Source organism: Egretta garzetta, unplaced genomic scaffold, assembly GCF_000687185.1.
Source record: "Egretta garzetta isolate BGI_Z169 unplaced genomic scaffold, ASM68718v1 scaffold250, whole genome shotgun sequence".
Taxonomy (NCBI): Eukaryota; Metazoa; Chordata; class Aves; order Pelecaniformes; family Ardeidae; genus Egretta; species Egretta garzetta.
In genome coordinates, this window is record NW_009258294.1 from 392525 (window position 1) to 414504 (window position 21980).

The 21980-nt window shown below is 39.2% G+C and overlaps 1 protein-coding gene across 1 annotated transcript in view; it reads left to right on the plus strand.

Annotated features, from left to right (window-relative positions):
* The window catches only part of UHRF2 (ubiquitin like with PHD and ring finger domains 2), a 91983-nt gene that overhangs the window by 38409 nt on the left and 31594 nt on the right, over positions 1-21980 (plus strand). Inside the window, 1 exon segment of the mRNA XM_009638230.2 lies at positions 15664-15773. Coding sequence (XP_009636525.1) covers positions 15664-15773 — 110 coding nt within the window.

Below are 21980 nucleotides of genomic sequence, written 5' to 3' on the forward strand. Positions count from 1 at the left end.
ATGTCTGGCATGTTTTTGTTCTCAGAAGACAGTATGATGGTTTCACACGGTCTTTATGCTACCTGTACAGATTTTACTTCTGGCTGCTCCTTCTACTTTTGAACAAGTTTTTCAATTTATGTTTTACTTCTGATTTTTTAAGTCATGCATAATATTTGTTTTTATAGCTTTGCAAAGGTACAGAATTTAAACACATTACAGAATAGTGAACTAATAGTCAAACAAATCTTGTTTATTGTTCTGGATGATTTCTTGCGCTTCTGTGGATTTCTATCTAGCTGGTCCAAAAAAAAAGTTACTGGCAGTTGTACCTTGTTTGACACAGAAAAATAACAGTACTATACTTCTTATGCCTCTCAGTAAGTATTGTGATAATCAATGTCAGAGTTGTTGTCATACTTTATAGGTGCCCAATAGTATGGTTTTCATACTGTGTTTCTTCTTTAGGCCTGGAATTTCTGTCTATGTGGTATATCACTTACTGGTGCGTATATACTTTTGTGGTATAATTTTCTACCCAAAATAACTTCTCAGTTTATTTGTTTTAATGTAGCATCTTTGACTGTTGCTGGTTGATCTGGGAAGACAGTGTCTTGCTGATATGTGGAATGTTAACAAGATTTACTTGGAGCCATTTTTTAAACAGCTTTCATACTGCATCAGTCGGTATCCTAATAATAAGAATTCTAATTGCTGAAGAACTTGCCTGCAGCTTTCTTGCACAGACATAAAAATGGCATATTTCTCTAGGCAACAAAACTTCTGAAAGGGTAAATCTGTCTTCTTCTTTCCTCTTCTCCTTACGACTTCAGTGGAGCTGGTCACCTCCTTTGAAGAAGACACATCCTTTTGAATCAACGCAACTGTTTCAAATCAAGATTCTGATTGTCCAAGAAGCCTTCCGAGATTTTTTTCATGGTGATTCTGTAGAGATGATGCCTAGAACTTAAGCACTTCTGTGAACTGCTTTTCCCTAGTCTCTACAGCTAGAGATGGCTCTCTTTGTGATACACAGCCTTAGGTAATAATCTTGCAATTCTTAACAGGAATGATTCTTAACAACAGGAAGAATATTTTTGGGTCCCATTCTATTATCCTGTTGGACAAAAGAACTCATGTTTGGGAGCTCTGTGTGTGACAAGAATGATTATTTGAACATAACAAGTGAAGTTTACTGGGATTCAAACTGTTTATTTTAAAAATCCAGATTAGGTTTTTGATCTTGCTTCAATTGTGATTTTATTCTTGGAGGAAAAACTCAAGAATTAAAATATAAAATGGACATGAAGGACAGAATATTATTGGAGAGACTTCTGAGTAGCATACAGTGTCTCCACTTACACAAAAAAAAGTCTGGGGTGCAGGAAAAACTGCACAGAAGGTATTGGAACACACTGTCAGCTACTGGGACTGGAGAAAGTTTGGTGGCCAGGATGTGCTGCTTTGGTTAAATGTGAGACAGAGAACAATATCTGACTGAGAATAGTTCATGAAGAGAACATGAACAGAGTGAATCCTTCAACCACTTGCTGTGGTAATTGTCCTCTCCACCAAGGTCATAAATGAGATACAATACCTTGGTTCAGCATCTATGAAATCAAACACAGCAAGTTTAGAAAGAACTGGAAGAGTACATTTTAAAGGGTATTTGGCTGACTTATTACAGATACCCTTTTCATGTTTCCTCTTCTTTCTCTTGGGACAAAAATTTCCATTTTACAAGCACTCCTTGAATAGTTATGTTGGCCAGGTTCTACACAGATCTTAGCTATTTCTCCATGTGCTTTGTTTTTCTGCATACTTTTTCCTGCTTTAAAAAGGACAAATCTTCAGGAGGCTCCATTGTGCAGAGAGGAGTGGAAGGATTACAATTGTAAGATTGCTTACCCATAATCATTTCTCTTACATGGAAGAAATATTTTATCTCTTGATGCTTCCCTCTTCCCAATTCTTAGAGCATAAAAAGCGATTTATTTGTCCTTTGTGCCATTTCCCTGCACACTGCCTGTTTTTAACTGGCAGAATGGAAGAACTGGTATTCGATGGAGTGTTTCAGTTTGCTTTCCCAAGATAGAGGGTAAGTAGACTAGGTGCTTGTAATTCATGTTGAGTCTTTCAGACTGTGAATGTACTGTTCTTTTGTCTTGAAATTTTAAAATTTGAGTTGCAAACAAAGTCTGCCTTACTACAGGATGGTGTTGTCTCTCAAGGTAAGCAGCCCAGTTATGTAAGTGCTTCTCAGTCCTACTGGTGAAAGGGTGAAACTTTGGAGGGCAAATCCTCCCAAGGGAAAGGAGCAGGCAAATTCTGTGGATCAAAACCTGGTTAATAGCACAGCTTGTGTCAATAGGCATTTGGTTTTTAATACTATGGGACCCATAACTGGGTTCCCATCTGTCCTTGAAAGTCCATCTTCAAGTGGGACAAGAGCATCTGTGCCAACAGGCTGGCCAACCTGGTGAGTAGAGCTTTGGATGGAGAAGGGACATTGTGACCCATGATTAAGGGAGATACTGGCATGTGCATGGAAAGCAAAGGGTGGTGAGAACAAGAGGTATCTTGGGATTAGTAGAAGAGTGATACCCACCTCAAGTGCATTTATGCAAATACATACAGTCTAGGAAACAAGCAGGAGGAATTAGTTCTGCATACAGTCACAGAACTATGACATTGTTGGTGTAGTGGAGACATGATGGGACACGTCGCATGACTGGAGTGAGATGGATCGATACAAACTTCTCAAGAAAGGCAAAGAAGGCAGGGCTGCCATGACGTGAAGAAGTTTGGATGTAGGGAGATGTTCAGTGGGATGACAACAGTCTGCTTGAGAGCTTGTGGATGAGAATGGGACATTGTGGTGCTAGCTCACCCAATCAGGGTGAGGAAGAAGACAAAACATCCATCTTAAAAGAAGGACGATCAGATGTATTGCAGTCTGGGGAAAACCATGGGATAGTCCTCTTGGAAGGGCTGACTAAGTGAAGATGATTTGGAATAGCTAGGATGGATTTTTTTCCAAGAGCAAATAATGCTTTACAAGCCTGTCTGCCTTCTATGATAAAATGATTAGCTCTTCGGCCAAGGGGAGAGCAACAGATGTCGCTTACTTCAACTTGTAGCAGGTCTTTTGTCTGTGTCCCATAATACCCTACCCCAATTAGGGTGTTGTGATCTGGGTGGATGGGCGACCATATGGGTTTAAAGAAAGGTAAGATTGAATGATCAGGCTCAGAGGGTAGTGGTTAATGAGTTGTATGCTACTGGGAAAGTGATAATGAGCAGGGAACTGCAGGGGCATATGCTGGGACCTGTACTGCTCAGTATCTTAAGCAACAGTGGTGGCAGTGGCAATGCAGTGTGCTCTCACCAAGTTTTCAGAGACACCAAATTGATGGAAACTTAGGGGTAGTACTACTAATCAGAGCAACCTGAATAGGCAGGAGGAATGGGCTGTCAGGAGCCTCATGAAATTCAACAAGGATAAATGCAGTTTTCTTGCACCTGGGAAGGCAGAGCCCCTTGCAGCAATACTGGCTGGGGAATAGCTCTGATAAGAAGGACCTGTGGGCCTTGGTAGACAACTTCAATCTGAACATGAGCCAGCAGTATGTAATGAAAGCTACCAGTATTTGGGCTGTATGAAAAGGATTGTAATCAGAAGACTGAAGAAAGTGATTTATTCCCCTTTACAAAGCACTAATTGGACTGCATCAAGAACACTAGATTCCACCCACCCGCAAATGCACACACACCCCCTACCTCAGCGCACAAGAGAGACATAAACTAGAGTGAATTCAGCAAATTCAGCAAAGGGCTACTGAGATGGTTAGGGGAGCACAGTGATACATGGCAGGCAGATGAGCAATGACGGACATAAATTGTGCCAAGAGAGGGAGAGAAAATTGGTTCTTTGGATTGCATTCAATAGCTTAACTTTTCAATTACTTAATTGTTATGTGTTAAAGCATTAATTGCTTTAACAAAACAAAAAATCCAAACCATAAGTACCAAGTGTTAAAAGTTGGAATGTTTTGGGTTTCGTAACCATTTCATAATTACCGTAAGATAAAAGTATCTTTTGAAGGGGAAGAATGGGTTGACTTGGATCTTGAGGGTTTTGTTTGTTTTCCCAGAACATAAACTATATCTTCAGTATTTGTAACATGACCCTTTCTCTAATAAACATGCAGACTTGGAACCACAGAGTCTTTTGACTTGCTTTTTAGGGGGTGATTTTTAGAAGTGTTTTGAAGCTTAGTTTGTTCCCACTGAGGAAAGTAATTCCAAACAGAAGAAAAACAGAAGAAAACAAGTGCAAGAAGGCAAAGACTGTGTGTGTGTGTGTGTGTGTGTAAATGGTGGTGAGCACAATATTAGGAAAAACATCACGAAAATAAAAAATTTTAAAAGTGGTGTTGAAATACATATATACATTTAACAGAATCATTGAATATGGAAAGAAGCTCTTGAGATTGCTCAAGCAGGGTCAGCTAGAGCAGATTGCCTGGGACTATGTCCAGTTGGGTTTTGAATACCTTTACGGGTGGAAACTCAACAACCTCTGTGGACAATCACTGTAAAAAAGGTATTTTGTGTGATCAGAGGGAATTTAATGTGTTTCTGTTTGTGCCTGTCACCTCTTTTCCTGGAAGTAGGCACTAGTGAGAGGAGTCTGGGTCCCTGTTTATACACATGGATAAGAGCCCTCCACATGCAAACTCTTTCTCTCCTCTAGTCTGAACACTCCTGTATCGAAGACATTCCAGTCCCTAAATTTTTGTGGCCCTTTTCCAGAACTAATCCTGTAAGCCCATGTCTGTCTTACCCTGGGGAGCCCAGACCTGGCCTCACCAGTGGTGTCATCTTCCAAGCAAGTCACCTCATTGTAGAAGACTGTCAGGGTGGTTAAGCATGGTTTTCCCCTTTGTAAGTCCATGTTCACAATTCCTGATCACCTTCTTGTCCTTGTATCTGGAAATTATTCCCAGGATTATTTGCTCCATCACTTTCCCAGGGATTGAGTTGAGGCTGACCAATCTGCCAGCAGATCGTCCTTGAAGATAAGAGTGACATTTGCTCTCTTCCAGTTCTCACAAAGCTGTCCCAGTTGTCATGACCTTTCAAAGATGACTAAGAGTAGCCTTGTCCCAGATGTCAGGCAGCTCCCTCAACGCTCATGGGTACAACCTGTTCGGCCCTGTAGACTTATGTATGCCCAGTTTTAGTGCTCCCTAACATAATCCTCTTCCACTGAGGCGAAGTCTTCCTTGCTCCAGACATTCCCTCTGGTCTCTGGAGCCTGGGATTACTGTCTTACCAGTAAACATTGAAGCAAAGAAGGTGTTGAGTACCTTGGGCCTGTCTGTGTTTATTGCTGTCAGGGGCCCTGCTGTATTTAGCAGTGGGCCCACATTTTCTCTAGTTTTCCTTTCCTGTTTTTATAGTTGTAGAATCCTTCTTTGTTGCCCTTCACATCTATTGCCAGATTCAAATCAAGATAGACCTTGGTTTTCCCAACCCTATGCCTACACAACTGTACAGGAACTCCATACATCCCCTGAGTCAGCTGCCCCCTTTTCCACCTCTTACACACTCCCTTTTTATGTCTGAGTTTAGTCTGGGAACTTCTTGCTCATCCATGCAGGCTTTCTGCTGCCTTTGATTTCCTGCACATGGTGATAGACCTTCCTTCAGCTTGGAGGAGGTGATCCTTGAATTTCAACTAGCTCTACTGGACCCTTCTTCTCACCAGAGTTGTATCCTGTGAGATTTTCCAAGCAGATCTCTGAAGAGATTACATTCTCCTGTCCTGAAATTCAGGGTTGTCTTGCTTTTTATCTTGCTCCCTCCTCTAAGGATGCTGAACTCCATCATTTCATCATCATTGCAGCTGATCTGCCCCAGCTTTCATGTTCCATGACCACTTCTTCCTAGTTTGTAAGTAATTGGATCTAGCAGTGTTATCCTAGATCTCTCCTTGATCTCTTGTGTCAGGAGGTTGTTACCACTGCACTCAACAGATTTCTGTTGCCCCTCCAGCAGATATCAGGGTGCTTCAAGTTCCCTGTGAGAACCAGGCCCTGTGAACATGAAATCTCTTCCAGTTGTCTGAAGAAGTCCTCATATATGTGTCCCTGATTAGGAGGTTTATAGCAGGCACCTACTACAGCATCACCCATGTTGTTCTGTTTGCTAATCTTCACCTGAAAGCTCTCGACTGGCTCCTGACCTGTCCTCACATAGGGAGCAACTCTCCCCCCTTGCTTTCCAGCCTGTCCTTCCTGAAGAGCCCATATCCATTTGTCACAGCACTCCAGTCATGTGAGCTATCCCACCATGTCTCCATGATCCCAGTGAGGTAATGGACCTGCAGTAATTACATAGACTTCTGTAATTCCTCGTGTTTATTCTCATGCTATATGCATTGGCGTGTAGGTGTTTCAGGGAGGCACTGAAGTGTGCTGATTCACCAGAAAGGGCATGAGAGCTTTCCCTGTAAGGCTCTTCTGCTGGCACTTCTTTCTTTACATGTCTACACTTCAAGTGATTGCACTTCTGCTTTTTTTTTTTTTTTTTTTTGTTGATTGCTATGTTCCTTCTGATCACCCTAGACCCTTTACTTGTCTACCCCATCCATGGTTTCCTCACTTGTTTGTTGAGGAATCTCTCCAACAGTTTTACCCAAGAGTCTATGAAACATTTTTATATATCTATGTGAAAATGAATAATAATGGAATCATCACAGATTCCAAAGTTACACATAAGACCTAGAAAGGCTGTATTACCATTATGCAATAGCCACTGGGCACTTAAATGGAGCATTTAATATCATGCACTAATGCAATTGGACATCATGGCACAGGTACTTGATGTAATTTTTCTGAAGAGAATTGGGCAATATAGGGAATGATGATGTTCCAAAATGAGCAACTGTCCTCTAAATGCCAAATTAATTAGGACCTGTTCTCTCTATAGGTCACTGTATACTTTCTAACTTCCAGGAATTCTTGGTGAGATGAGATTCATCCTGTACTGAGCAGGAGCATCCCTGTATGCCAAGCTTTTTCATTAAAGTCATGCTGTTGCACGTTCAGGCCTTGATAATTCATTCCTTGCTACCTTTCTAGGCTAGAAATGTGGTTTTGGCCTTGTTTGCGAGCAGTTCTTATTTGCCTTTGGTTTGAGATGAAGCATTCTATTTGAAACATCTTTGTGTCTTTGTATTTCCTGTTTTATGATGGATACCTTCAGATATTTTTCTTTTTTGGGAGTGTGGTTGTATGTTTGGTATTAAAACACCTTATTTATTTATTCACTTAGTATTTTTATTATTGTACAGAGTATTTGCCATGTTTCTGTGTTTTCAAGACTCTTCCTTTGCTATTCTTTGTTTTCTGGAAGGCTTTTCCATGCTGACAGTATGCCTGTGAGTTTTTATTATAAAGGGAGGTGCTTCTTACAATGTCTTTGTTTTCACGTTGAGATTATCACTTAATCTAGCAGGGTACACAGATTGGTCTCCTGTAACTATGTCTAAGCTCATGATGAGTATGTGTGCTGCGTTGACTCCCAGAATTTGCACTTCATGGAAAATCTGTATCGAAGACTTTAACCTCTTACTGTAAGAATCACATCTTTGTAGCTCTGCCTCTTCCTAGTGTAAAAAAGCTTATTGACTCGTCCAGGCCCCCTGGAATGATGTCTTGCTGCAGACTCTTGGCATTGTTCTGAGTCTTGCAATTCAGTCCACAAACACATAGGGAACTGGACTGAGGTTAGACCATGCCCTGTGATGCCAAGCACAGCTCCAGTAGCTTTGTTTTTCATATGTGAAGCCTTTGAGGTTCCATCTTTGTGGGTCTTCAGCCAGCTCTGGTTCTTTGTGGGCATCCGGCCAAGTGAGTGGTAACATTTGCGTGTTTGAACCTGGGTTTGGAAACTGAGGATGCCCATTTAGTATTGTGGTAGTGCCAGCCACAAACTTAACTGCGTTCTGGGAGGAAGCAGTTGGAGTAACCGCAGGTCGTGGCCCTCCCTGCCCTCTCTGGTGGCTCTACTGCAGTACCATGGACAGGTCCTCCTGCCGGCCACCTGCCCATCTCAGGCGCCAGTGCTGCTAGGGGGGTGGGATCGGCCTTGGCTCACTGCCTTTTACTCATGTCTCCTCTGGATTTTGTGGCACAGGGCAGAGTCTTGCTCCTGAGCTACTGTGGTGAACAGATTATTGGGATCTGACAATGTGACTTGCTATTCTCGCAGGCCAGTGCTTTTCCCTTTTCCTAGCCACTGAGTTTATGCTTGTTTTTTCTAATGTTCGTCTCCTTTACAGATCCCAGGCTAAGGACAAAAGGATAGTCCCTGCATCCAAATATCTGCTTCCAGACTCTGGCACCAAGAACTATAATATGTTTTGTAAATGCATGAAGCATTATGCCTACTACTGAGATTAAAAAACCCTAATATCATGGCTGGCCTGTGTGTGTATCCACGATGCGAATTTCTAGGCTTGGGAGTTGGGTGTGTGTGTTTTATTTTGTTTGCTTTGGTTTGTTTTTAAAGGCCTTAACAATTAATATTAGATGATGACATTTTTGATAGTAATGTCTTCAACATATCCTGAGAAATAGGGTTGTAAAAATTTATTTTTTTTTAATCTTAGCAATATATATAGTAATAAAATCTTGCATACTTGGAAAATTGTCTTGTGTCTTTGTCATTATAGTGGCTTATGTAATAAAAATAAAGTTGAATTAAAAGCACAGCTAATACTGTCCCATTTTATACCTGTGCATTTCTATTTTCATGATAAGCTTAATGGGTGTGGAATATTCTGAAAAAATCTTGAAAATATTGTCTTGTTTTTCTGCTTCATACAACACAAAATAAAAGAAGCTCCATGTTATTCAATGCAATCTAGCAGAATTTGGTCAAATTATCAATGTAATATGCTATCTTCATGTGGGAAGATTTTATAAGTTACGTTTAAAACAAACCTGTTTAAAATCAAATCTCCAGTCATGTTTGGTGAGGGTTGTAATTGTTTTATGGGTATGTTTTAGCCTTTGTTTAATTCTGTGGTAGGCAATGTGTGTTTGCAGTTTACTGAAACTACGGTTTTGCCTATGTTATAGTTAATGTTTAAATGTAAAGCAACCGGTAGTAATTTTCTCATTGCAATATTTTATTTCAGCTTGAGATATTTTCCATTTAACATCTTTTGAAATATGCATGCTTTCAGATTTATTTGCTTTAATTTCAAAACATTCCTTTGGCTGATGGTAACTTAGAGTGAATGTATTGAAGTGAACGTCATGATAGTTCTGTTTTTCAAGATGATTTCTGTAGCGATTATTTGTTACAATAGCACATACTTAATTCTCTAGCCTAATGATTTTAACATATTTGTAATTTAATATTTTTGTAATAAAAGTTGGTAATAGTTTGTGAGCTCAGTTCAGGATCACAATTTCTCTTGTTTCAAAAGTGAAGTAAAGTGTTTTCAAAAAACAGTCCTTACTTTAAAAAGTATATGTTGCGTAAATCAGGATACAAGTTCATGCAGCTGTTAAATGTGAAATCATGAAGTGTAATGAAATGCTGTTGATACATATATTAGATGTGAATGCTAGTGGCTCAACTGCTTCTGTGAGGGGATGGTAGTAAAAGTTCTAACAAGCATTTTGAATGGTAATATTGAAAAGGTTGTTTGCATATTTCTGAAGAAGTTACCCAACTGTTGTTTGATGATGTGGAAGAAGAAAAAGAGTTGCTGGCTGAAAGCTTTGCAAAAGCAGAATAGACACTGATTGATCATAAATGGGTTGTTAACAAAGTAATGCATATGAAAAGATACATACTGAAAGTGGTAGTAAATTTGGTCCTGTTTTGATTTTTATATTGTTTGTTAACTGAACTCATACATTTTGAGAGCGTAGCCAACATTATATTCTGTTAGGTTTAATTCTGATTGTGGCTGTTTCTCTGCTAAATGTGGACAATACCCTTTGACAGGAACCATAGAAGCTGACAAGTGAATTAGTTGTCTGTGTAAACATGACTTAGTGTGAAGTTTTTCTCTTAGGAGGCCTAAAGATAAATTGTCATTAGACACTATTCCTTATGATTCTTTGTGTGAATATAACCTTTGTGTGTATTTTTTGAATAGTAAATTTTTTCCTGATTTTATTCAGCATTGTGTTTTGACTCACAGTGCATGTTGAAATGTTTTTCTTCTAATTTCAATATGGTAAAGTGATAAAACCAGAAAACTCCAGAAAGAGATCTAGCAATTGTAACTGAATCTCTCAGACCATAAGAACTGTTAGACTTTTCACAGTGGGGTAATTGTTACCCAGCAGCTTCTGTTTTCTTGGAAACTGACCTTTGAAATACGCAGGATAATGCCCAGTTGTTATACTTTTAGTCAGCTGTGATTAGGTATGTAGAGTGTTTTGCAGCCTGAAGGTTTTAAAAAAAAAAGAAGTGTGGCGGAAAAAAGTACAGATATAAGAAGGTTCAGTTGAAGGTTTTTATCTGGCTATGGCTAACCTATCTAAAAGGAAAGCCTGTATTAGGAACTCTGTTGTATTGAAGGGTCTGGCTCTGTTTTGGTATTTAATTTCTTTAAAGGATTTAGTGTACTTACATGAAATACAAATGCAGTCCCATTTACTATGCCTAATGGGCAATGTATAAGTCAAGATTTTTTTTTTAATCTCATTTTTGGTATGGTAAGGTGAAGAAATGAAGAAAGGTGATACTTCTTGTGTATGTTTGCCAGAATAATATAACTGAAATTTTATTACATAACCATAATTTTTAAGACAAATTTTGTGTAGCCTGATCATTAGTAAAGCTATTCTATCTGTAAGGTGGCAGAAGAATTAGTCTTTTAAGAGCAACTAGCTGAGCAGAGATTTTCAGCTTTGGTAAGGCTTACCCATTTATTATGAGTGATCACCTGTCACGATGGTAGTTTATACTCCTTGGTAGTTCTGGATATGCAGCCGTGACATTTGTTGGAACATTCCAGCTTTGTAAAGTTATTTGACAGCATTTACTTGTTCCTCACGTAACTCATAGCAGAAAATAAAATGTTTTCTCTGGTTCAAATACTGGTTATCTTTGAGGAAAAACAGTCTGAAAACTACTTTCTGGGTGCCCTTATCCCAAAGGAAAAACACAGGAGATGTCCAAAAGTGAAGGAATGTCTGTCATGACTAATACATGACACAGAAATTAATTCTGTCTATTTTATCAGTTCCATCTAGGTATGGGAATAGTATTGCTTAATTCAGTAGGATTCCAGTGCTATGAGAGAAGAACATGCTTTTACCAATTGTTGCCTCAATGCAACTGAATTTATTTTTTTTATTTTGAGGGTTGTCTGGTATTAATTAGAGGAGTTGTTTTATTTAACTAGTTATATAAAAAAGTATGTTGTGCTTCAACACTTTGAGGTTGCGATGATACGTGATTTTTTGTGATAAAGTTGATGATAAAAAGCCACGCTTCTGCATACTTCACCCAAATTTTTGCCATGGTGCCTTTTGGAACACTAGCACCATTGAACCAACTTACAAATCTTTTCATGGTATCTTTTGAGAAAAAAAAGTGATAATCAGTGTAGTTAAAAATAATTTTAGTAGTTTAACTTGGCACCGGTGCAATTTACTCCTAATAAATATTCTATTGAGCTCAGGTTTGGCTTGTTTCCCAAAGATCTGGATAGCAGGAACATAAGTATCTGTAGATTTGTGAGTCCAGCTTTATGGAGTTTTGCCACCTTCCTTTTTGTCTAAAGACTGTATGCAGAGAATTACATGTGATGAAAAGCTTTCTTTTTTTTTTAAGCAACTACTTTCTAAATTTCTGGAGAAAATGCAGTAAAAAAGGAGGTAAATTAAAGTAAAACAGCTCTAAACAATAAGGCAGTGTAGAGAGAGGGGAGGAAATGTTGCAAGTTTTTCCTAGATGCACTTTTTCTCATAATAAGGATAGTGTATTTAGACTACACATGCATTGAAGATTCGCAAGATACAAAAAATGGGGAAAAATACACTATGCAAATATGCTGAAATTTGTCTGAAGTGTACTGAAATTTGAGAGTAGCTCAGTATCCCATGATTTGGGTAAAGTCATGTTTGTAGCTGCTACATTTAGACTGTCACTATTGTTGCTTTATAGGATTTCAACTTAATAAATTATGCTTCAGATTTTCTGTAGATGCCCATGTAGTTGTATGCTTACTAATATCCAACATATTATTCAACTTCTATGAATATTTTGTCTTTTCCGTGTAGATCTCCTTAAAGTTTAAGGTGTGATTGTTTATTTTTTATTTTGCTTTGTAAGCATACAGATATACAAACCAACACATGTATTTTTATATGAATATAAATTTTCACGTTACTTAGGTGAAAGAAGGCATAATTCTATGTTTTGGTTTTAAAGTAGATTCACTTCTTTTGAGCTATGTTAGAAATAAGTCCTAGGGGGATCAAGCTGGATAGACAGGCAAGCAGTGGTATAGCTAAGGAAGGTCCTAACATAACTAGATTTATAGCGTTAGAGAGTGTCAGGGGATTTTTTTTTTTGTTTGGTTTGGTTTTACCTTTAAATAATCTAGCACTAACAAGAAGTATAGGGCAGTTAAGAAAAGACTCTCCAAGGTAGAGAAAATAAGCATAAAAATAACCTTGATCCTTTGAGAAGCTGAGTCTGTAATTGTTCATTCGGTTTTCCTGCCATAGATTATGTTTACAATTTGTTCTCTCTGTATTTGAATGTATAGTGCTCTTATGACTGAGAATTAATGGGTATGTGTTGAAGATCACTCAAAGTGGTTTTGCGTGCTACTGCAGAAGAAAGAAGCTTCTATGCTCACCTTCCTTGCAGAGAGGCCCACAGTCCCTGTACTGGCACCCACAGTCCTTTTAGAGGGGTAATCGTTCTTGGGAGTGCTTTTCTGTTTTAGGGACAATCTTCCAGTTACATTGTTCACTTTCAACCAAACCTGGAAATTGTGCTTTAAGTAGAGCTGCAGATTTGGTAACAGCTGGAGGAATTTAAGTGCTAGTACCCATTCACAGTCTTGAAGTTCCATAACCTTACATTGACAGAGACATACTTTGTCATAACAGAAGCTGGCATCCAGCATTCTAGTGTGGGTGGTTGGACCATGCATTGGACCATTACCCACAATGACCAGAACTGCTTTTATGTATTGCCCCCTAGTGTGCGAATGAAGATTATCTTAAATACATGATTTTCCCAGTCAAGAAAAGAAACTGTTCTCTATCTGATGGATGTATTTGCATTGATGTAGCATTTGTATATTCTGTTTGAAATTTGCTAGTATTTGCTATTTATGCATATGACCAACAATGGGGAATGTTTTCCCTCCAAAAACTTCAAGGAAGAGAAAAGGTCAAAATAAATACAGATGCCTAAGTAAACAGCTGTTGGTACACTTAAAAGACAATTATGGTGAATAAAGACACTGTCAGAGTCCTCTCAACTCCAGTTCCATGGAGACCTTAAACATTGCAGTGCTCAGGGCCACCAAATGGTGTTTTGTTGCCTGTGGTTTTTTCCCTGGCTTATTTTTTTTCTGCTTTAGTTAAGTCAGCATGTGGCAGAGTCTAAGAACTGGAGTCAGCACAAAGGAAGTGGTGGGCGCAGAAAAAGAGAGTGAGGAGCAACAGGTTCCAGACTGAAGCCTGGTATTTCTGGAGGTGTTCTATTATTGTGGCTATCCATAGTTAATATGGACCCCGTATCTTGTTTCCCTACCTGTCTATAGTTTGATTTAGTTTTGCAGCCTAGACCTTTTTACAGGGATATGTCACCTATCTGACTTTCTTCAAAAGGATTTTCAAGTCACCTCTGTTATTGTTTCTTGCAGATACCCTAGAAATAGGGCTTGGAAGACTTGTTCACCCAATTCAGACATATTCTCAGGCCTTTCTGTACTCTAAATAATTTGAAAGAAACATAGCATTTTAACTTACTGGTGGTCTTCACCTGGAAAATAGTCTCCAGTGTGGCAATATTTAATCATTATCTTTACAGTTATTAATTTTCATTATTCCTCTGCTTCTGAAGAGACACTTGTAATGGTGCAGTGCACTTCAGCTTTGCTTAGCTGAATCTTGCACAACCTCCTTCAAATACTGAACAGTAACCAATACAATAGTTTGTTTTTTCATTCATAATAAAGCCTTTAAAAAGCGTATAATCTTCACTCTTCCTTAGCTTGGAATTATGCTGACTGTGTGCTACTACTTCTCTATTATGTCCAGCACATCTGATGTTTGGGTAAGAAAGAAGAAAAAAACCTATTTTATTTCTTGTGTTGCAGGATGCACTGGACATTTTAACTACAAACATCACAGTCTTGGTAAAATGTTAAACTTTATAATCTTAATAGTTCAAGCTATGGTATTTGTGATCTCTAGTCGTTTAGTTGCTTGTGTAGTTTCAGTTTTGAAGTGTTTCTCTAGAACCAAAACAGGGACTGCAGTAGTACAACAGAATTAGATTAACTTTTGAAGAGGGAAGAAGTTCAACAAACGCATATCGTCTTCAGATTTCTTATTTTTAATGGCTGGGTCTCACCCTGCAATAAATAAAGCTTTCCACCTAGTAAATCCCTTTCTCTTGTGTCACACTGCTCAATTCTGAAATCAGTAACGTCATGTGACTCAATGAAATCAGTGAGACTATGTTCAGTAATTAATACTTCCAATATGGGTTATACTGAAAATTCCTACTTAGTTCTAGATTAGGTGGTAAATTGAAAATGGTAGGAGAACGGGCAGTTGAAGAAGGCACAATATCGTCCTGAGAAGGGAAGAAAAGGCAGTGTTTTAAAACTGATGGTGGCTTTATGGCCTTCTCTTCCTAGATACATTTACATTTGAATTAGAATTCTAGTAAATACAAAGAGATTATAATAAGAGGAGGTGAAAAACTTTACGTTTAATATTTCCTAATCCTTCTCTAGAATTCTTTCAGCATTAGTGTTGTGGAGTCATGGAGTGTTTGTTACTCATCATTGAGCCATAGTGAACAGATTTTGCAGTGAAACCTGACATTAACAGGACTACTTACAGTACATAATTCAGTATTGTACATGTCTTTCCAGGATTGGGTCTTAGGTTTCCAAAACATTTAGAAGGCATAGAAGGGCTTTTGAAACTTTCTGTTGCTTTTCTTACTCTTTGGGTTTGAAGTAGCATATATCATTGTGTCATTTAAGTCATGTTTCTGGTTCATTTCTGACACTATACTTCTATAATAGTGTTTGATATGTTGTATTCAAAAGGACATTATTTTATCTGGTCTGCTGTGTTTGCCAAAAAAAAATTTTAGAAGTAGAATTACTTCTGTTATGGGTGGCTGTCAGTAGGGACATCCTCAACTGCCAGGTAGTCTGAGGTTAATGGAGTAGTCTTTTCTTTATGTGAGTTTTGTGTTTTGGTTTTCTTAGAAGTTACAGTACTAGACTGAATTTTGTGTGTGAATTGAAATAAAGAATCTTATCAGTGATGAAAAAGAAGGTGCTAGTTAGCTTTATCTCATTGCTTAGGATTCATAAAGTACAGAGTCTAGGTCTGAGGAACTAAGTTGAATGTACTTTTTATTCTTTTTGTTTTTCAGGGGCCCAGAAGACACAATAAATGATTGTAAAATCCTTTTTATAGAGGAAATGTACAAGATTGAAAAACCAGGAGCCTATCCGTTGACATTTGGGGATGGAGATTTCAAAAGTATGCTTTTTTTATTATTTGAATAGATGTACAAACAGGATTATGTTTCTTTAAAAAATTAGAAGGATCAGCATGCAGAGGTAATAATAATTCTTCTGTGTGTTCAGGAAAGTGATAACACAGAATACTTTTTAGATTTCTGTTCTAAAAGTATATTTACTGTAAGATGGCTCTATACTCGACATAGAAACTGATAACATGTGAAACAGCTGATAATATTCTAAATTAACTGTGCAGAATGAATTTGTAGCCTCAGTTAAGTTCCTAGACATGTGTTCAGGTTGCCAAAACTGCTATTGCAATTGACATATCATTTAAACTTTTAATAAATTAATAAATGCCAAAGATAGAACCAGTCTGTAATGACACACTTTAACCATATCATTATGTCAGAATTAAAAAAAAAAAAAAAAAGAGGTAAGGAGCTTTGTGCCAAAACTGCTTGTACCATGAAAAAAGGGGATAATAAATGTTTGGATTATTATTTGGCCCAGCATAACCTTATAAAAAAATAACTATAGCATACCTCCTCATCCTCCTCACAACCACAAGGAGGAGTTAGTGGCAGCTTATCTAAAAAGTAGTGTGACATTTTATCCTAAGTTTAAAAATTTATTCAAATTAGGAGTGAGAAGTGTTTGTGATAGCAACACTGAGAGATTGGACTGCAGCTCTACTAATAGGTGTTTAGATATTATTACATATTAGACTCCTGACTCCATGGCAATTTTTCAGAACCTTTGTATGTAGCTCTCTGTGCACAAGAACTAGTCTGCTTACCGTTTATTTGCCATCAGCTAGAAAATCACTGTTTTTCAGAGGAGCAAATACCATTTGCTGTTGTGTGCTTAAAAGTAAAAATTGAATTTCTGTAAATGAACTTATCATAATTACTTTTTTGTTATTTGTGATTTACTTTCTTCAGATTACTCAAAAAAAATTAACCATCCATTCTGTTTATTTTTTCTTGGTCACATTAAAGGGTTTTTGCAATATGTTAAACCATGTTTTTATTTAAAAAAAATTGTAGTATGAGAAATTTAACAATCTACAGATACTTCTTTGCATTGACATACTTATTTATTTTGCAAATCTAATTGTTTATGAAACTTTTTTAAAGGCATATAAAATTATTACAGATCATTTAGTTCTTCTCTGCAGCTACTGTGTATTGAATTAATTTTTAAAATTATGTGTATCTTATGGAAATGAATGATTACTATATTGCTGACTATACAAAATTGTCTACAGTGGCACTTGAGGTCTACAGACCTCATGCCTTTCTTGTAGTGAGGGGTCCAAAACTGAACACAGTATTCAAGGTATGGCCTCACCATTCTGTACTTCCTACACTGATTGCCAGCTTTATATTTTCAAACTCAAGCTCTTTCCCACCTATTTTGCTAGCTGTTTCCTTATTTGTAACCTCTTTGCTTCAACATATTGCCATCTGTGTAAAGATTTGCACCTCTCTTGTGTGTTTTGTTTCATTCTGTTCCTGTTCCCATTTTTATTTGTTTCAGGATAGTTTTTACAAACCTTCATAAATAAACATAACATAGAAATATAATCTTTAAAAACATAACCCTGAAAACTTAATTGATCTACAAATTCAGCCTTATTCCTTGTTTTGAACTGCTCTGTTTCCTGAGGACAGCTTTCTCACCACACTGCCCTTTTCATTTCTGTTCATGTGATTCTGATTTTTTGGTAAGCTGTCTTGCCTTTGTTCACTCACGCACAGTGCACATCAGTTGAGCTGTATGCCATAAGCAGTATACCCTTTACCTCTGGACTGTACTTACTTCCCTATTCATACTTTGCATTTAAAATTTTAAAATGCATACACGTATATCTATAAACACACAGAGAGCTACCTTAGTTTATATGCTATGAAAAGCTGCAGATTTTTGTTACAATAATGGCAGATGAAATTTGAAGAATTAATTGGCCTTAAATACTCTAAGAGACTGTTGTAAGCAGAACCAGAAAATACACTAACTGTATTTTTTGTCTATATTAAGCTACTGTCCATGACCTTTCCAAAAGATGGACATTTGGAAATAATCTTCAGATAAACAATGTAGGCTACCTCTCCAGAAAAACTGTTATTCCTTGAGCATGGCCATACCCTAGATACGTTTTGTATGTGTAAATTAGATAAAAATGTGTATGACATACCAATATAGGTTTAGCAATTACAGTTAAAAATAAGGTAGTTATTTTCAAATTATTTAATGGAAATTAAATTCTGCAGCCCAGGAAAAGAGTAGAGTTAAACTTATTAGAAAATTACATTAGAAAACTAGAAAACTAAGAAGCGACATACTTGTAAGTATGTTTCAAATATTTATATGGAAAACAGAAATAAGACTTAGATATCAACATATATTACTACCATCAGAATCTAAATTTGTGCTGTGAATATGAGATAACCCTTCCTGCAGAAGAAGAGAATGTGAAGTGATATATGCAACTAAACCCTACAGTGTTGGTAGGGGTGAATAGACCTGTCTCCATGTGACCAATAGTGCAGATGTAATAAAGGCCTTACAGAAGTCCAGGTAAATGACGTCTGTAGTTCTTCCCTTGTCCACTGATACATTCAGTCCGTTGTAGAGAGCTTCTAGATCAGTCAGGTACAATTTGCCCTTGGTGAAGCCATATTGGCTGTCTTTAATCACCTCCCTGTATTCCATGTGCTTCAACATCTCTTCCAGGAGTCTCTGTTCTATGATCTCACTGGTCACTGAGGTGAAGCTGACTAATGAGTAATTCCCAGGGTCCTCCTTTTTAAAAAAGGGTGTGTTACTCCCTTCCCTCGAGTCACTGGGGACTTTCCTGACTGCCATGACTTTTCAGGTATGATGGAGAGTGGCTGGGCAACCACATCAGCCAGTTCCCTCAGGACCCTGGGATGCATCTCATTGGGTCCCATGGCTTGTATATGTTCAGGTTCCTCAGATGGTCTTGAACCTGATCTTCTCTGACAGTGGGAGGGACTTCATTCTCCTAGTCCCTGCCTTGAGGTTCAGGGACTTGAGAGATGTGGGAAGAGAGATTACTGGTGATAACTGAGGCAAAAAAAGTTGCTGAGTACCTGTGGTGGTTTGACCCTGGCTGGACGCCAGGGGCCCAACCAAAGCCGCTCTATCTCTCCCCTCTTTAACAGGACAGAGGAGAGAAAAGTAGATCAAAAGGCTCGTGGGTCAAGATAAGGACAGGGAGAGATCATTTTATCAGTTACCATCATGGGCAAAACAGACTCAACTTGAAAAAAAAAAATTTATTATCAATCAAAATCAGAGAAGGAGAGCAGAAAAACTGCTAAATCTTAAAAGCCTTCCCCCCACCCCTCCCTTCTTTCTGGGCTCAACTTCACTCCCAGTTTCTCTACCTACTCCCCCAGTGGCGCAGGGGAATGGGAATGGGGGTTGAGGTCAGTTCATCACACGTTGTCTCTGCTGCTTCTTCATCCTAGGAAGAGGACTCTTCCCCTGCTCACATGTGAGGTCCCTCTCACGGGAGACAGTCCTCCATGAACTTCTCCAATGTGAGAAGTTCCCATGGGCTACAGTTCTTCACGAACTGCTACAGCATGGTTCCATAATTTCCACAGAGTGCAGTCCCTCAGGAGCAGACTGCTCCAGTGTTGGGTCCCCTGCAGGGTCACAAGTTCTGCCGGCAAACCTGCTTTGGCGTGGGCTCCTCCCCCCACAGGTCCGCAAAGTCTTGCCAGGAACCTGATCTGGCGCAGGCTTCCCATGGGGTCACAGCCTCCTCCCTTCGGGCATACACCCGCTCCGGCATGGGGTCCTCCACGGGCTACAGGTGGAGATCTGCTCCACCGTGGACGTCCATGGACTATGGTGGACACAGGGAAAACTTCTAGCAGCTTCTCACAGAAGCCACCCCTGTAGCTCCCCCACTACCAAGACCTTGCCACAGAAACCCAATACAGTACCTCAGCCATCTCCATGTTGGTTGTCACTAGTTCTGTCTCATTTATCGGGGGGGAGGGTAGATTTTCTTTATCTTCCTTTTCTGACCAATGTACCTATAGAAGACATTCTTATTCTTTGCATCCCTTGCCAAGTTCAGCTCCCAGCTGCACCTTAGCTTTCCTGATCCCACCCTACACATCTGGGCAGCATCCCTGTATTCTTCCCAGGATACATGTCCCTGGTTCCACTGCCTGTGCATTTCTTTCTTATGCTTTAATTTGACCAGGAGGTCCTTCCTCAGCAGTGCTGGTCTCCTGCACTTCTTGCCTGATTGCTTACACATGGGAATCAAGAGCTCTTGTGCTCTAGGAAAACTGTCCTTAGAGATCTGCCAGCTCTGTTCTGCTCCTTCATCCCTGAGGGCAGTTTCCCAGGGAGTCCCATCCTCTAATTCCTTAAACAACTGAAAGTCAAATCTCCTAAAATTCAGGGTCCTGACTTTAATCTTTTTGGCCCATATTCCTTGAGATTGAGAATTCCACCAGGGAATTATCACTGCAGACCAGGCCACCACCAATCTTGATGTCTGTAGGTAGCTCATCTGTGTTCGTAAGCAGCAGGCTCAGTAATGCTTCTGTGGTTGGGCTGTCTATCACCTGGATTAAGAAAATATCCCTGATGCTCTCCAAGAATCTTGTGGACTGCTTACAGCTTGCTGTGCTGTTTTTCCAGCAGATATCAGGGTGACTGAAGTCTCCCAGCTGGATCAGAGCCTGCAAGGATGCTTCCTGCAGTTGAAGTAAGAACACTTTGTCAACAGGCTCCCCTCGATCGGGTGGTGGGTAATAAACACCAACCATGATGTTTTCTTTGTTGGCTTGGCCTCTAATTTTAACCCACAAGCTCTTGACCTGTTCATCGCTGTTTTTTGAAGACGGTTCTGTGCAATCAGCCCACAGAGGGCATATCGCCTGCCCCTCCTTCCTTGCCTGTCCCTTCTGAACAGTTTATAGCCATTCGTTGCAGTGCTACAGCCATGTGATTTGTCCCCCCCAAGTTTCAGTGCTAGCAATTAGATCATAGCTTTCCAGCTGTGCAGTTTTTTCCAATTCCTCCTGTTTGTTACCCACACTGCATGCATTGGTGTAGAGACATTTAAGCTGGGCTGTCAACTGTGTCACCTTTTTAAAGGAAAAAGCCCTAATTCCTTTGAGGCGTTTCACAGGTGTTTCCCTGTTGGTTCCCAACACATCAGCAGCCCTTGACTCTTACTTGTTGCACAAAACTCCATCCCCTTCCCTCTCTTAAGTCTGGTTGCTTCCACCTTTGAAGACAAAAGTATTCTTCAAGGTCCTTCAGAAAGACTGCAGGTATAGCATAACACTTGGCATTCCAGTCACTCTTTCTCATGAGACTTTCAGTCTGGAGTATCTCTCCACAGAGATTTTACACTGATACCTTATACCTGTGGGTCAAATTTTCTGTACAGTCTATTCAGTTGACAGGGCAAATTTGTCCACAGCAAGAAGGGGCTGGGATTTCTGCAAAGCCTTAGTCATTCCTTTCCTTCTCAGTACACTTAGGAAAAATGTAAAAGTATCCAGAACTCCTCTAGATACATCAGGGATCTACCTCATCTTTCTGTTCAAGAATCAACTCCTAAAATAAATATTTACTTTGATTGCTTATGTTATCCAAGAAAACTAACTTACAATGAACTGATAAGGTATACAACTTCCAAAGGCAGCAACTTAGACAATGAGTCATGGTGAAGAAAAGTAAAAAATAAGTCTGAGAGAAGAGGAAGCTTGTGCTTCTCTTATGCTAGTCAGAGAAACCTGGGATAGTTCTCCATAGAATCATTTAGTTTGGAAAAGACCTTTAAGATCATCAAGTCCAACCGTTAACCTTACCCTGTCATCCTACCACTAAACCATGTCACTAATAAGCATCTCATCTACCCGGCTTTTAAGTACCTCCAGGGATGAGGACTCAACCACTTCCCTGAGCAGCCCGTTCCAATGCTTAACAACCCTTTTGGTGAAAAAAATTTTCCTAGTGTCCAACCTAAAGCTGCCCTGGCACAACTTGAGGCCATTTCCCCTCGTCCTGTTGCCCATTACCTGAGAGGCCGACCCCAACCTCGCTACAGCCTCCTTTCAGGCAGTTATAGAGGGCGATAAGGTCTCCCCTCAGCCTCCTCTTCTCCAGCCTAAACAACCCCAGTTTCTTCAGCTGCTTCTCATAAGACTTGTGCTCCAGA